The 16,033-nt window shown below is 43.4% G+C and overlaps 1 protein-coding gene across 1 annotated transcript in view; it reads right to left on the bottom strand.

The window, feature by feature from the left end:
• LOC122564276 (acyl-CoA dehydrogenase family member 11-like) overlaps positions 1–13,419 on the bottom strand; it is a 14,872-nt gene extending 1,453 nt beyond the window's left edge. The window contains exons 1-3 of the mRNA XM_043718951.1: positions 13,164–13,419; positions 7,431–7,530; positions 3,760–3,885 (exon numbers count right to left, since the gene is read on the bottom strand). Coding sequence (XP_043574886.1) covers positions 3,760–3,885; positions 7,431–7,530; positions 13,164–13,291 — 354 coding nt within the window. The 5' untranslated portion in view covers positions 13,292–13,419. The remainder of the gene's footprint in view (positions 1–3,759; positions 3,886–7,430; positions 7,531–13,163) is intronic.
• Positions 13,420–16,033: the final 2,614 nt, after the last annotated feature.

Here is a 16,033-nt window from a genome sequence, read left to right as displayed (position 1 = left end):
CTTCTAAAAAAAGGTTTTGTGATTTACACATGAAAGAAGTGAAACTATCATGGTATTTGAACAGATGAAAGACTCAACAAATAATCAAGGTATTTTTCAATGTATAATTTCAGTTACATCACATTGTAAACTTTTGCTATAGATTCTGTGTCTTACAAATGTGTCCTCCACAACCACCTGATGAAGGAGCACCGCTCCGAAAGCAAGTGCTTCCAATTAAACCTGTTGGACTATAACCTGGTGTTATGTGATTTTTAACTTTGTACACCCCAGTCCAACACCGGCACCTCCACATCATTCCTGATAGGAGATTACATCCAAAGTGAAACATGGCCCATGTGAGTGTATAGAGTTCAGGGAACTTGGTGGGATTTGGTGCATTTTTTGCTTGCTTTATTTTTGGCTGGTAGTTTGTTAGTTTTTTTTTAAACAGGATAAATTGAAGGCCAAGATCATGGGCCCAGCGTAAAAGTGTCATAACAGTTCAACACATAAGTTCATTGTTTGGTAATAGCTACTAATTTGACTATCTATTATGGGTTGCCTTGTGTTTTGAAGGTAAATAGGGGAAATATGTACAGGCCACAAACTGAAAGACAGTGTTCCTTTTTATATAAAAATCAAATTAAGAATGAAGTACATCAAACTTTGTTTTAGCTGGTACCTTATCAACTGGCACTCTTGATAAACTGGCAAAAAATTATATATCTGAAACACTGCTAAGTAATTATAGTGTAAATAAAGTACAATAGTAATGGGTGTATCCCTGTATTATGTTTCTATTTCTTACTGTGTGTTTTTACATTGAATTTAGGAAGGGTGTTGATGTTTTTACATTTTTTTTATGGATGTTGATGTCTCAAATCTTTGCTTGATCAGAGTTTGCTGTGGTAATGTGTATCTTGTGATTATCGGAATATTTGACCAATTGGCACACTCCTGGTCCCATAGGTGCCGGTTGATAAAAGGTTTTCTGTGATTAAAACAGATGTGGAGCCAGGTGGTATACTGTAACTGAATGATGTCAGAGTTGGTAGACTCCATTGTGGTTCAGAGTGACCACATAGAGTTGTACAGAATGGAAAGTACTTATTCAGTTCCTTTGCCATTTCTTTGTTCCCAAATGGGAAACATAAGGAGAGAGTTATTCTGGTGGGATAGGCTTGTATTCCATGATTACAATGACATTTCTCTTTTTCTCCACCCCCCGCCCCCAGCCCCCTCCCCATCTCGAATGGCTCCTTGCACCATGGTGCTTTGGTTAATTTACTCATCCTCCCTACAGCCCCATTCTCATCCACAGAGGGAGTGAGAATCTTAAACTTGTTAAACAACCTCAAGGTCTAAGGCTCCTTCATCACTACCTCCTAGATCCCTCTACCTGCCTTGTTGTTCGTCACACCCTCTGGTCCCTGACCACTGACTAATGGAAAGGGCATGACTGCCTCCTGAAACAGTGTCCAGATAACTCTTACCCCCTCCCTGATGTGTCACACAATGTTCAAAGCTCAAATTCCAGCTCATCAACTTTGAGCCAATGTTCCTCAAGCAAGTTAGACGAAGGAGAGCTAGTGGACATGATCTACTTGAATTTCCAGAAGGGCTTTGACAAGGTGCAGTACAGGAGACTCTTAAATAAGATCAGCGCCTGTTGTGTTCGGGCAAGGTACTGGCCTGGATAGAGATTTGGCTGATTGGCAAAAGGTAGAGAGTTGGAATAAAGGGGTCTTTTTCAGAATTGCAACTGGGGACGAGAGGAGCTTTGCAGAGTCAGCATTGGGATCTGAACCAATCGTATTATACATTAACAATCTGAATGAAGGAACTGAGGGCATTGATGCTAAGTTTGCAGGTGACTTGAAGATGGGTGGAGGGACAGGTAGTGTTGAGGAAAGGCTGGTTGTAAAAGCACTTGACCCTTCGGTCCAACCCATCAGCGCCAGCCAGACATCCCAATCTGACCTATTCCCATTTGCCAGCATTTGGTTTAACCCATTAAACCTTTTCTATTCATATACCCATCCAGACACCTTTTAAATGTTGTAATTGTACCAGCCTCCACCACTTCCTGTAGCAGCTCATTCCATACACCCACCACCGTCTGCGTGAAAAGGTTACCCTTCAGGTCCTTTTTAAATCTTTCTCCTCTCAACCATGCCCTCTGGATCTGAACTTTCCCCACCCTGAGAGAAAGGCCTTGTCTATTTATCCTATCCGTGCCCCTGATAATTTTATAAACCTCTGTAAGGTCACCCCTCAGTCTCTGAAGCTCCAGGGAAAACAGCCCCAGCCTGTTCAGCCTTTCTCCATAACTCAATTCCTCCACCCTTGTAAACCTTTTCTGCACCAAGTTTAACAACATCCTTCCTATAGAAGGGTGACAGGCTAGGAGAGTCAGCAGAAATGGTAGATAGAATACAATGTGGGAAAAATGTGAGGTAACGCACTTTGGTAGGAAGAATAGAAATGTAGAATATTTTTAAACAGTCTTTTTGGAAATCTGAAGCACAAAAGGACTTGAGAGTCCTAGTTCAGGATTGTCAAGACTAACTTACAGGTTCAGTTGGCTGTTAGGAACACATTTATTTCGAGAGGGTTAGATTACAAGCGCAGAGATGTACTGCTGAGACTGTATAAGACTCTGAGGAGGTTCACAAGGATGATTCTGGGGAGACAGGGCTTGTCATACGAGAAGCAGTTAAGGACTCTGGGTTTGTACTCAGTAGGGTTTAGAAAAATATGGGGGCATCTGAGTGAAACTTACAGAATACTGACAGGCCTGGATAGAGAGGATAAGGAGAGAATGGATAACCCTTTTATAACTGATATGAGGAAGAATTTCTTCAGCCAGATGGTTGTGAATCTACAGAATTAATTGTTGCAAAGGTCAAGGCATTGAGTGTGTTAAGACCAATAGATAGGTTCTTGATTGGTAAAGAGATAAGGGTTATTGGAAGAAGGCAGAATGGAGTTCAGAAACATATCAGCCATGATTGAATGGCACAGCTGACTCGATGGGCCGAATGGTCTAATTCTCCTCCTATATCTTATGGTCTTTATAATTGAATTTGTTTTGCCGTTATTTCAGGCAGCGCATGTTCCAGATTGTAACAACTCACTATACAAAGACATTGTGCATCTTCCTCCACCCCAAGCCTCAGCTCCTTTGCCAGCTTAATGACATGTGAAAACAGTTTGTCTCTATCTAAGGAATTGCTCAGTTGGTCTACATCCCCAGTAACCTCCTGCTCAGTTCCACAATCCGACCTGGGCCCGTCAATTTTGGTCTAACTTTACCTAAAAATGGGGAGGGACCCCAGTTGGTTCATGATGCTAGAAGTCCTGACCTGATCATGAACTCTGAACTAGAGAGCCCATATAGAGACAGATGGGATTAGGTTAGAATGACATCATGGTCAGCACAGACATTGTGGGCCAAAGGGCCTGTTCATGTGTTGTACTCTTCTGCATTCCCTTTCAAAACCCTTCGGGATTGAACTTTCCTTTCAGCTTCTCTGCTCCAAGAGGAACATGTCTGTTTATCCCGACTCCCCACAACACAGAAGTCTGTCATCCCTAGTACCAGTATGGCAAATCACCTCCGCACCGTCGGAATTAGGGAAGGAATTATTCAGAGACTATTCACTCTGCTTTTCCCATCGTGGGCACAGACCAAAACACCGGAATTAAAAAGCATACTTAAATTATTTAAACATCTGCTGAACTGTAAAAGTTTTCTCATAAATGCACATAACGTACCTGCACACACTCCATCACATAGAAGTCAGTGCCAACAATGGAATGGTCATCTACAAACATCAATGGCTTCGGTACAGGAAATCCCACCTCAAATAATGCCTTTTGCACCCGGTATTCTCTAGCCACCTGAAAAAGAGAAACAAAAACAGTCTCTGGGTGTTTCTCCTTCCCTCACACCCTTTATTGAAGCAACTTTATTTATAGTCATTCTTTATTTGATTTGATTTATTATTGTCACACGTACCATGAAAGCTCTTTGTTTTGCGTGCAGTACAGTCAGATCATACCATACAAAGATTACATCAATAAGTGGTAATTATCAATATCCATGAGACCATAGGCATTTCTCTCCACTAGACAGGAACAATTAGTTTATATCAGAACAGACCAATTGACCTTTGGAGCCCACTCTGCAATCCAATATGATCGTGGCAACTGTTTAAGACCGTGGCTGATCATCCAACCCACAACTCTTTCATCCTTTTAGCCCTAAGAACTAGATCTACCTCTTTCTTAAATATTCAATCTTTTGGCAGAGAATTCCACACAGCACTGCTGCCTCACATTGCCAAGGACCTGGATTCAATTCCAGCCTCGGGCGACTGTCTGTGTGGAGTTTGACATTCTCCCCGTGTCTGCGTGGGTTTCCTCCAGGTGGTCCAGTTTCCTCCAACATTCCAAAGATGTGCAGGTCAGGGTGGGTTGGCCATGCAAGATTACTCCGTTGTGTCCAGGTATGTGTTGTGTAGATGGCTTAGCCATGGTGAATGCAGGGTTACAAGGGAAGAATAGAGGGTGGGTCTGGGTGCAATGCTCTATGGAGGGTCGGTTGTGGACCCATTGGGTTGAATGGCTTGCTTCCACTTTGCAGGGTTTCCATGATTCTCTTTGGGTGAAGACATTTCTCCTCACCTCAATCCTAAATGGCCTACCCCATATTCTTAGACTGTGACCTCTGGGTCTGGATTCCCTGGTGATTGGGAACATCCTTCTTGCATTTATCCTGTCTAGTCCTGTTTACATTTAATAGTTCTGTATGAGAGCCTCATTCTTAATTCCAGTGCAAATAGCTAAAAGGACAGCACTCTGCATCAAACATGTGTTGCCTGCTTTATAACATGTACTACGAAAGTACTACATTGGCTGAGAAGAGACTGTGGTTGTCATAGGAGCTTTATAAATGCAAGCCAGAAATATACAGCACAGAACAGAGCCTTTGATCCAATTCGTCCATGCTGACCAGATACTCTACATTAATCTAGTCCCAATTGGCCCATATCCCTCTAAACCCTTCCCGTTCATATACCCATTCACATGCCTTTTAAATGCTGTAATTGTACCAGCCTCCACCACCTCCTCTGGCAGCTCATTCCATACACACACCACCGTCTGTGTGAAAAAGTTGCCCCTCAGGTCCCTTTTAAATCTTTCCCCTCTTAAACCTATGCCTTCTAGTTCTGGACTCCACTACCCTGGGGGAAAGACCTTGTCTATTCACCCTATCCATGTCCCTTACGATTTTATAAACCTCGATAAGGTCACCCCTCAGCCTCTGATGCTCCAGGGAAAACAGCCCCAGTCTATTCAGCCTCTCCCTGTAGCTCAAACACTCCAATCCTGGCAACGCACTTATAAATCTTTTTCTAAACTATTTCAAGTTTCACAACATCCTTCCGATAGCAGGGAGACCAGAATTACAGACAATTTTCCAAAAGTGGCCTCAACAGTGTCCTGTATTGCCACAACATGACCCCTCCCCCCAAATCCTATGCTCAATGCTCTGATCTATAAAGGTATCTTTCATTTTAGGATACCCCAGCAATAAGAACAAGTATAAAGTACTTTGGAAGTATTGTTACTGTTATAGGAAAGATGGCAGCCAAGTTGCACACAGCAAGCTCTCACAAACACCAAAAGTGTTAACAGTGAGAATGAGTGCTAGTGATTTGAGGATAAATATTGCCCAGGCTACCCTGCTCTCCATCAAGGTACTGCAGTGTCTCAGTCACTTGGGATTTTCTGCTTGAGCTCTGGGGCAGGACCTGACTCTCAAATTTCTGACTTAGCCACAAAACTGACTACCGCCCAGTGGCCTTAACTTGGGTGGTCATGAAGTGCTTTGAAAGGCTGGTCATGGCATTAATCAACTCCAGCCTCCCCCCCATTCTTGACCCACTCCAATTTGCCTATCGGACCAACAGATCCACGCCAGATGCCATGTCATTTGCCCTTCACTCCTCCCTGGAACATCTTGACACCAAGAATAGCATGTAAGATTCCTACGCATTGATTACAGTTCAACACTATTATCCCCTCGAGACTGATTACTAAACTTAGTGATCTCGGACTAAGTCCCACTCTCTGCAACTGGATCCTGATTTCCTGACCCACAGGCCACAATCAGTGAAGATTGGGGACAATATTTCATTGCCACTAACACTCAACACTGGAGCCCCCCCAGGAGGTGTGTACTCAGCCCCCTACTATACTCACTGTATACCCATGACTGCGTCGCGAAATACCAGACTAATGCCATTTACAAGTTCACTGATGACAATACCATAGTCAGTCGAATCTCAGATGGGGACAAACCAGATTAACGACGGGAGGTGGAAGATCTGGAAAAATGGTGCACTGAGAACAACCTAGCTCTCAATGCCAGCAAATCCAAGGAACTCATTATTGACTTTTGGTGGGATGTTACTCATGCCCCCCGCCCCCAGACGTTAATAGCACAGAGGTGGAACAAGTGGAGAGTGTCAAGCTCCTGGGAGTGGTCATCCACAACAAGCTTTCTTGGACTCTTCATGTGAATGCGCTGGTTACAAAGGCCCAACAACGTCTCTTCTTCCTCAGGCAGCTGAAGAAATTCGGCATGACGGCGAATACCCCTGCCAACTTTTAGAGGTGCGCCATCGAGAGCATTCTGTCTGGTTGTGTCACTTCCTGGTATGGCAACTGTACCAGTCAAGATTGGAGACAGTTACAGAGAGTGGTGAACTCAGCCCGGACAATCACAAAGGCCAACCTCTCATCTCGAGAATCCATCCACCAGGCCCACTGTCAAGGAAAGGCTTCCAGCATTCTCAAAGATCTATCCCACCCTGACAATGCTTTTCCACAACCTCAACCATCAGGGAGATGGTACAGAATCCTGAACACCCAGACCAGCCGATTTCGCAACAGTTTCTACCCTACTGTTGTTAGAATATTGACTGGACTCAAAAACTCTTAACATTGGCCTGTACCTGTGTTTTTGTTTTTGCCGCTGTTTATCTATTACTTACTTATCCATGCTACTTAACTCTGGGATCTGCCTGTGTCGCTTGCAAGACAAAGCTTTTCATGGTGCTTCGGTACATGACAATAAATTCAATTCAATTCAATTCAATGTAATTGAGCTGCAGCTGACAAATAAGGAAGGCTGATACCAACCAGTGCCCGGTCACAGTTGGCACTTGGATAGCACCACCATCTTTTTATCCCCTTTCTCAGATTAAAATCACTTGCATTGTCTTAAACCAGAGTTAACGGCAGTACTTGAGTTCCTGTGACAAGATTGTGATCATTGTAAGTACTATCAGTATCTCTTTCTAATGATCACAGTGCAAAGCAAGAGTGAACATCCCGTTCAGAAAGCCCAGTTTTTCCGTTTCCCTTCATTGCTGTACCTGATGTGCTCCTTTCAGGAGTGTCCCAGGGGGTCTCTTCCTCAGCACATACTCTTTGTCTCCCTTCTGTAAACGGAATGTTGGGTTGGACTGTCCCCATCTAGCGCAGAACACAACAGGAACTAATATTAGGAACACATACATTACTCCAGTCTGGAGGTTTTTAATTTATCATTTTTAATTTGTTTTTAATTTGCGGGCGGCACGGTGGCACAGTGGTTAGCACTGCTGCCTCACTGCACCAGAGACCCGGGTTCAATTCCTGCCTCAGGCAACTGCCTGTGTGGAGTTTGCACATTCTCCCCATGTCTGTGTGGGTTTGCTCCAGTTTCCTCCCACAGTTCAAAGATGTGCGGGTCAGGTGAATTGGCCATGCTAAATTGCCCGTAGTGTTAGGTGCAGGGGTAAACATAGGGGAATGGGTCTGAGTGGGTGCACTTCGGCGGGTCAGTGTGGACTTGTTGGGCCGAAGGGCCTGTTTCCACACTGTAAGTAATCTAATCTACAATGGTATTGGGTGGGGCGGGGGGAGGTGACAATTAATTTTGTGACAATGAAATGTTTCTCTCGTTGTCTCCAATTGTCAAAGTACTTAAGCAATGTCTGACTATTTGAGCCAAGAACCAAAATTGCTGGAGAAATTCAGCAGGTCTGGCAGCATCTGTGGAGAAAAAGCACAGTCCATGTTTCGGGTCTAGTGATGCTTCATCAGAACTAGCAGTGTACTGAGGAAAGGGGATGGAGGGTATAAAGGAGTGGGAGGATAATGAAGATAGAGCTCAGAGGGAGAGAAAGACAAGCAAGCAATAGTTAATGGTAACCCAGAGGAAAGAGAACCCATGGGGACCATAAGTGAATGCAAATGGGTTGGCTGTGCTGACGGAAATCTGTGATGACAGGTTCTGGGGTGTGGGGCTGGGGAAAGGACATGGGCAAAGGTGCTCAGACCCTAACATTGAGTTCTGAAGGCTGCATTGTCCCTTGAGCAGAAAACCATGGGAGTCAATGGGCTTATAGCAGATATCGGTGGCCAGCCTTTCCCCAGAAGTGGAAACAGATGTCGAGGAAGGCGGAGGTGAGGGTAAGGAGTTAGAAATGGACCAGGTGAAGGAAAGTGCAGGGAAGCAAAATGAACACATTTTTCCAATTCCAGACGAGTGAGGGAAACAGCGTCGATGATAACCTCAATGAACTGGAAAAAGAGTTGCAGGAAGGAACTCGAAGTAGGAATGTTCCACGTACCCCCAAAAGAGACAGGCATTACTGGGACCTATGCAGGTACCCGTGAGCACACCTATTGATCTGAAAAAAGTGAGATGAATTCAAGAAGTTGTTGTTCAAATTTCACAATTTGAAGTTCTGACAGTCAATCTGACTGATTTTAATTGTGTGTTTTCAACAAACTATTCCTTCCAGGGTAAAAGAAGACATGCTTGCATAACAATATCTCAAAATGTCGTACAGCTAATGAAGCGCTTCTCATGTGTAATGCAGAAAACACAGCAGCCAATCTGTGCACAGTGCGCTCCCATAGTCAGCAATGATATAGGTACTGGATAACACTCTAAATTTTCCAACCTGGGACAAAAGTGTAATTTGTTCAGCTGCCTTAACAAACCTGTGGAGACCAATCCAGGAAATATCGCAACTAGCAGAGCCAAGGAACTGTAGAAACCGTAACCTTTTGCACACCAACAAACAGGCCATATCCTTCCGTTTAAATATTCTCAAGCCACTTCAACAGCTACACTACTTAGAATCAGTGAACACGTAAGGTAAGTGCGGGTGTAGGGTGACAGCAAAGGGTAGGTCAAGAGGCCAGGTCTATTACTGCAGGGTCAGGGAGGGTGTCAACTCCCACATTGGGGAATCAAAAAGTGTGGTGCTTAAAATGATCATTCTAGATGAAGAGCTTATGCTCGAAAAATCGATTCTCCTGCTCCTCAGATGCTGCCTGACCTGCTGTGCTTCCCAGCACCATACTCTTCGACGATGATCTCCCCAGCACCTGCAGTCATCACTTTCTCCATGTCAGGGGGGAGTTGAGTGTTCAATTTACTAGTTACCCAGGAGCTAGAGAATGTTTATAATTCAGTAACTTTGCCTGGGTAATTGCTAGACCTTTGAGACTAAACATTCCCAATTCTCCAATTCCAGATGACTGGTAATTTCCTGGACAATTTCCAGATTTGGGATTTCCACATGGTTGCAACTCTGCCCTACCCTACAGAAACAATTATCCTGGTTGTTGGAATTTCTGATGCAATTGTTATGTGGGTGTTACTGTACTTTTGAGAGAGTTAAAAGCAACACAACTACCTGACAGAATCAAGTGTTCTGAAAAGAAATATAATGTAACATTTGGTCAAACAACTCAATTAGCTGGTTGCCTGGAGACGACAAAACAGATTCAAATTAGGCCAATCAGTTTAAATTATACCCTGAAAAGTACCAAACTCTAATCCAGTTTGAATTTAGTATATTGACAATCTTAAAAGCCAATGACACAATCCGATGATTTGGGGGTAAAAGTCCGGGAAAAATCGAACAGTTGGGAGGAGAACTGCCAAGCCAACAACATCTGCACGCTGCCCAGAAAATAGCTCTCTTAAAGGTACCTTTATCAAACAGTAACTTCTGAAGCAGAATCCGCAAGAAGAAAAGAAGACAGGAATACAGAGAAAACTGAAAACTGCCTGGTTTTGAGACAAGAAGTTTTGTTTTGTAAATTGTAATCATGAGTTTTATCAGACTAGTATTATAGAAGGGAGGTTAAAGATAGGTTAGAGTAAAGAATTGTAAATAGTTGTTAGTTAATTATTCTCTATTAAATTTTAAGAAATAAAGTTGTTAATTTTTACTTAACTAGTTCTTGGACTATTGAATTTTCACAGATTACTGCAAGGGATAAATCTTTTCTGTGCTGCTGGTTTTTAAATTAAGCAGGAGAGTTTACCCCAATATGCAACACTATATTAGTAATAAAGGTCAAGGGATCAATACTGGCCAGGACACCAGAGAAACCCCAATAGCAACTCTTCAATAAAGTGTTTGACAGTGGCCTGAGAAAGCAACTGACATTTCATCTAAAATACTCCCTCGGTGCAGTTCAGGGAGTATTAGCATGGATTATTTGCCACTTGAACCTGTAACATTCTGATCCTGAGTGGTCTTATAGAGTAACACCTGACACCACTGAGTGAAATTAGCACATACCTGCCATTAAATACAGAGTTTATTATCTGGGAGTTCACTAGCCCCTGATTATCTTTGCATTTGTTTCAAAGGACCAGGGAAATGATGGCTAGAACATCATCTTGTGTTTGACTTGTTTTAAAAACATGCTACCGATAATTTTAAAGTTGGCTGTTTAACACTATTTAAGGAATGGTGCAGTGGAACGTCCAACCATGATGGGATCCATGAAGCTCATTTGACATCAAAGGCCGGTCTGAGAATGCCATACAGCCTGCTCTCTTCACACTGTTATGTTCCAATATCATCTACATCAGATGCCAACAAAAGCAAACCAGCAATAAAACAGCATTGGAACGTTCAGTAATTTTAACAAGATTTCAGTACACAGACGGCCCAAAGACCATGAGGCAGGATTATTTTATTCCATCAGGGCGCTACAAATATATTGGGAAAACAACATTTAAGTTGAAAAACAAATTAAAATCAGTTCTGCTCGAACACTTTTTTCAACGCAATTGAAGAATTTAGACTGTTGTTTGCAGAATGTGAACTTTCTTTACCTGTATTGGCTATAATACAATTCTGGTCACATTAGTGTAAATGGCGTGGCTATTGCATGATTTTCTTAATGTGAAATCGCATGAAAATGGAATTATCACGTTATATCAGAACCGACTAAACATGTGTAATTCATATCTTGTTGAGTAAATTATTGAAGTGACTTTCCCTCTGTAAAGTCTCTTTCTTACAAAGGCATCCTTTCCTTTAGAGAGGTTCTGTTTAGCTGCCTGAACTCGCTATCTGCTGGAGGCATTGTTCCACAATTATTCACATTATGTATTATAGATCAACATAACATGAAAAACTCTGGAGAAAACCCTGATCCTGAACTGCCAGTGGTCATTAAATTTCATGCCACCTCTACTCCCACGTTTTGCAGCCACAGAATAGTGTCAAACCTGCTGCAGGACATTTGAAAGCTGAATTAATGTCAAATTAATAAAGTAACAATAAATTAAATGTTACATTGCGGAAGCTTGGTTAACTTTGAATCTCCAAGGGAACATGGAGTGTTTTACTACATAAAAACACCATATCAATGTAAGTTGTTGTTGACATACTCAAATGTCCATCCTCCAGCCCTTCATCCATCTTAGCCATTTAGGCTGGGGCACTGGAAGCACATTTTCCAAATTTGCTGATTCCATCAAATCACTGGATGTAACCAATACACAGCCATAGACCATAACAAAATACATGGAAACATTACAACAAAGCTGAACAGGTATGTCTTTGGCAAACTAACCTTTTTGTACAGAAAAATGCAATCATGAATAAGGTGGGCGGTTCCTCATTCAAACATAACTTTTAAATCACAGAACTGCCGGGGGGAGGTGGAAACAGTAAAACTTGTGACTGATGCATACAACTTGGATATGTCAGAACAGTGGGTAAAAACAATGACTGCAGATGCTGGAAACCAGATTTTGAATTAGTGGTGCTGGAGTAGCACAGCAGTTCAGGCAGCATCCGAGGAGCAGTAAAATCGACGTTTCGGGCACAGTGCTCCAGTATGACCAGTACATTCATTTCCCAGTATTACTGGTTGTTCCCTCTGTTTGAAATAACAAGTGACTACAGACATTCCACAGATTACAAACAGATTCGCTTCCTGAGTACGTTCATAAATTGATTGTATGAAAGTTGGAATACAATAGGGTACCGTATAAAATATCTATCTATCAGATAGAGTCATAGAGATGTACAGCACAGAAACAGACCCTTTGTCCAATCTGTCCATACCGACCAGATATCTCAACCCAATCTAGTCCCACCTGCCAGCACCCAGCCTATATCCCTCCAAACTGTCAACCAGCAAGAACAAACTTTCATGTCAGATGTTGAAAGTTAGTAATTGTTGGTAGTACATGAATTTGTGAGGCAAGCAGCCTCTATAGAAGCACAGTACTGACACAAACTAATAAAACATTTTCAAAACAAATTTAGCACTGGGATTCACTAATCTAGTTATAGAACTGAAAAACAGAATTCATGTTAAAAACTTCTGTTGACCTTTAAATTGCGAATACCTGTGTGTCACGTGACCGTGTCACGTGATCAACCTTCCAAATGTAGCCAGGCTTTGCTACATTCCTGCCTTGTAAACATTTGAATATGTTGGAGCAACATGTTGTTGCTTTATCCTCTCCCTGCCACAACCAGGGAATCAACGATTCTAGATTTTAGTAAATTGGCATATTGTTCCTCCGATTTCTTAAAATCTCCATTGTTTGCAGCAGCAGCAACAGCAGCAGAGAGTGAAGCTCTGGGGTCAATGAGGGTTTTTCCCAAAATCTCACTTTGGTTCTGCAGTTCCTGAGACTGGAGAGACCCCTGGGATCTCAGAGAGACCCTGGGATCTTTCACTGGTCACAGAACAGATCACTCCTGCGCTCTCGACTCTGGGCCACTGCAAACCCGGGCCACACACAGCAATGAAATGGTAACCGCCTGACCCTGAATTCTGAGTGTTACCTGTACTGTCTGACGGTGAAAGGTTGCCCCGGGTCTTGAGGAAACCCTGGGATCCCTGCAGACAGAACTCTCTCCACTGCCTCCTCATCAAAGACGTGGTTATTCCGGACTGGAGTAGTGTCAGCCATGGTGTAGAGAGGAGATTTCAGCAACTCATCTGTGTTTTTTTTTATCAAAGATCCCACTAGAGGGAACCCTTAAGGTATGAAGTGAGAAACCTCTTACAGAGAAAAAAATTAGAGCTAGGACCAGGAGTAGACAGTTCAGTCCCATCCATTCCAAAGGTATGGGGTTTGTCTTGTGAATAGAGATGGAGTAATTAAGACCTAATACTGCGTGAAGCTTAGAATGATCTGGAGATGCCGGTGTTGGACTAGGGTGGACAAAGTTAAAAATCACACAGCACCAGGTTATGGTCCAACAGGTTTATTTGGAAGCACTAGCTTTCGGAGCGCTGCTCCTTCATCAGGCAGTTATCTGATGAAGGAGCAGTGCTCTGAAAGCTAGTGCTTCCAAATAAACCTGTTGGACTCTAATCTGGTGTTGTGTGATTTTTAACTTTGGAATTTAAAATAATGAGAGGAGATCTCATTGAGGTGTATAATATGCTAAAGGGGTTTGACCAAGTAAATGTAGAGAGGATGTGAAAACAGAAATTGTTAGAGAGCTATTTAACACAATCCATGGCTGATCTCATCTCAACCTCAATTCCATTTTCCTGCCTGCTCTCCATAACCGTTCAACTCTATACTGATTAATAATCTGTCTACCTCCTTAAATTTACTCAATCACTGAATCCTCACAGTGTGGAAGCGGGCCATTCTGCCCATTAAGCTCATACCAACCCTCCGAATAGAATCCCACCCAGACCCACCCTTATATTTCCCATGGTTAATCCACCGAGCCTGCACATCCCTAGATACTATAGGCAATCCTGCATATCGTTGGACTGTGGGATGAAACCAGAGCATCCAGAGCAAACCCACGCAGACACCAAAGATGGAATTGAACCCAGGTCCCTGGCACTGTGAGGCAGCAGTGCTAACCACTGAACCACCCAAAAAGTGCAGAGGACTTCACCATAGGATGGTCTCAGACCACCAACCAATCACACTGACCCGTTGCACTAAGATACTGATGTCCTGACATCCACAGCACTCTGGGGGAGTGAATTTCACAGATTCATGACTGTTTGAGAGAAGTAATTTCCCCTCATCTCTATTTTAAATCTGCCACCCCTTATCCTAAACCTCTGACCTTGTTGTACATTGCCCCACTTGGGGAAACATCCTCACTATAAAAAAACCCTGCAGATGCCGGAAACCTTTTCTGAGGAAATGTCACTGGACCCGAAACATTAACTCTGCTTTCTCCCCATGGCTGCTGTCAAGCCTGTTGAGTTTCTGTAGCAATTTCTGCTTCTGTTTAACATCTTCTTTATGTCTATGTTGTCAATCTCATTTAGTATCTTACATTCCTCAATTAGATTCCTCATTCTTCTAAACTCCAGACAGTATAGGCCTAAACTGCTCAATCTCTCTTCAGAAGACAGATCCCTGATCTCTGGAATTTTTTTTTATTTCAAAAATATACTTTATTCATAAAATACTTTGGTGATCTGTACAACTGGACATGCCATACATATGTAAACATTCCATTTGTTTGCATACCGAAAACAGAGTAGTCATTCCTATTTACAGGTCTATACAATTACATTTTTAGCTGAGGCTTCAGCAGAGCCCAAACGACTGCGTGGGCCCCCTGTTCTTCTTTAGACAGGCAGATGTTACACAGTGGTCTTACCCCACCGCGCCTTGGCGGCAGCTGCCCCAAGCTTCAGCGCGTCCCTCAACACGTAGTCCTGGACCTTGGAATGTGCCAGTCTGCAGCACTCAGTCGGGGTCAACTCCTTCAGCTGGAAGATCAGCAGGTTTCGGACCACCCAGAGAGCGTCCTTCACCGAGTTGATGATCCTCCAGGCACAGTTGATGTTTGTCTCGGTGTGCGTCCCGGGGAACAGGCCGTAGAGCACGGAGTCCCGCGGCACGGCGCTGCTCGGACGAACCTCGACAAACACCACTGCATTCCTCTCCAGACTTCTTCTGTGTAGGCACATTCCAGAAGGAGGTGTGTGACAGTCTCATCCCCCCCGCAGCAGCTTCGAGGGCAGCGTGCGGTGTGGCTGAGAGTCCGGGCGTGCATAAAGGATCTCACAGGCAGAGCCCTTCTCACCACCAGCCAAGCCATGTCTTGGTGCTTGTTGGAAAGTTCTGGCGATGAGGCATTCTGCCAAATGGCTTTGACAGTCTGCTCAGGGAACCGCTCGATAGGATCCGCCCTCTCCTTTTCCCGAAGGGTCTCAGGGACACTACGTGCTGACCACTTCCTGATGGACTTGTGGTCAAAGGTGTTTTTCTTGATAAATTTCTCCACGAAGGACGGGTGGTATGGAACGGTCCAACTACTCGGAGCGTTCCGCGGCAGCGAGGCCAGGCCCATCCTTCGCAACACCGGGGACAGGTAGAACCTCAGTACGTAGTGACACTTGATGTTTGTGTACCGGGGATCCACGCACAGCTTGATGCAGCCACACACAAAGGTGGCCATCAGGGTGAGGGTGGCATTGGGTCTCTGGAATCTTTTTTCTATTTTAAAAATATACTTTATTCATAAAATAATTTGATGGTCTGTACAGTTGGTCATGCCATACATATGTAAACATGTACATACAGAGATCAGAATTTATCATTTTTATACAGGTCTGTACATTTTTCAATCATATGCCCATATAATTAGCTGAGGCGTCAGCAGAGCCCAAATGGGCCCCTGTTCTTCGTTTGTCTCTGGAATCATTCAAGTGAACATCCTCT

Source organism: Chiloscyllium plagiosum, chromosome 29 (assembly GCF_004010195.1).
Source record: "Chiloscyllium plagiosum isolate BGI_BamShark_2017 chromosome 29, ASM401019v2, whole genome shotgun sequence".
Taxonomy (NCBI): Eukaryota; Metazoa; Chordata; class Chondrichthyes; order Orectolobiformes; family Hemiscylliidae; genus Chiloscyllium; species Chiloscyllium plagiosum.
Note: the sequence above shows the minus strand (reverse complement) of the source record. Positions and strands in the feature narration are given on the sequence as shown.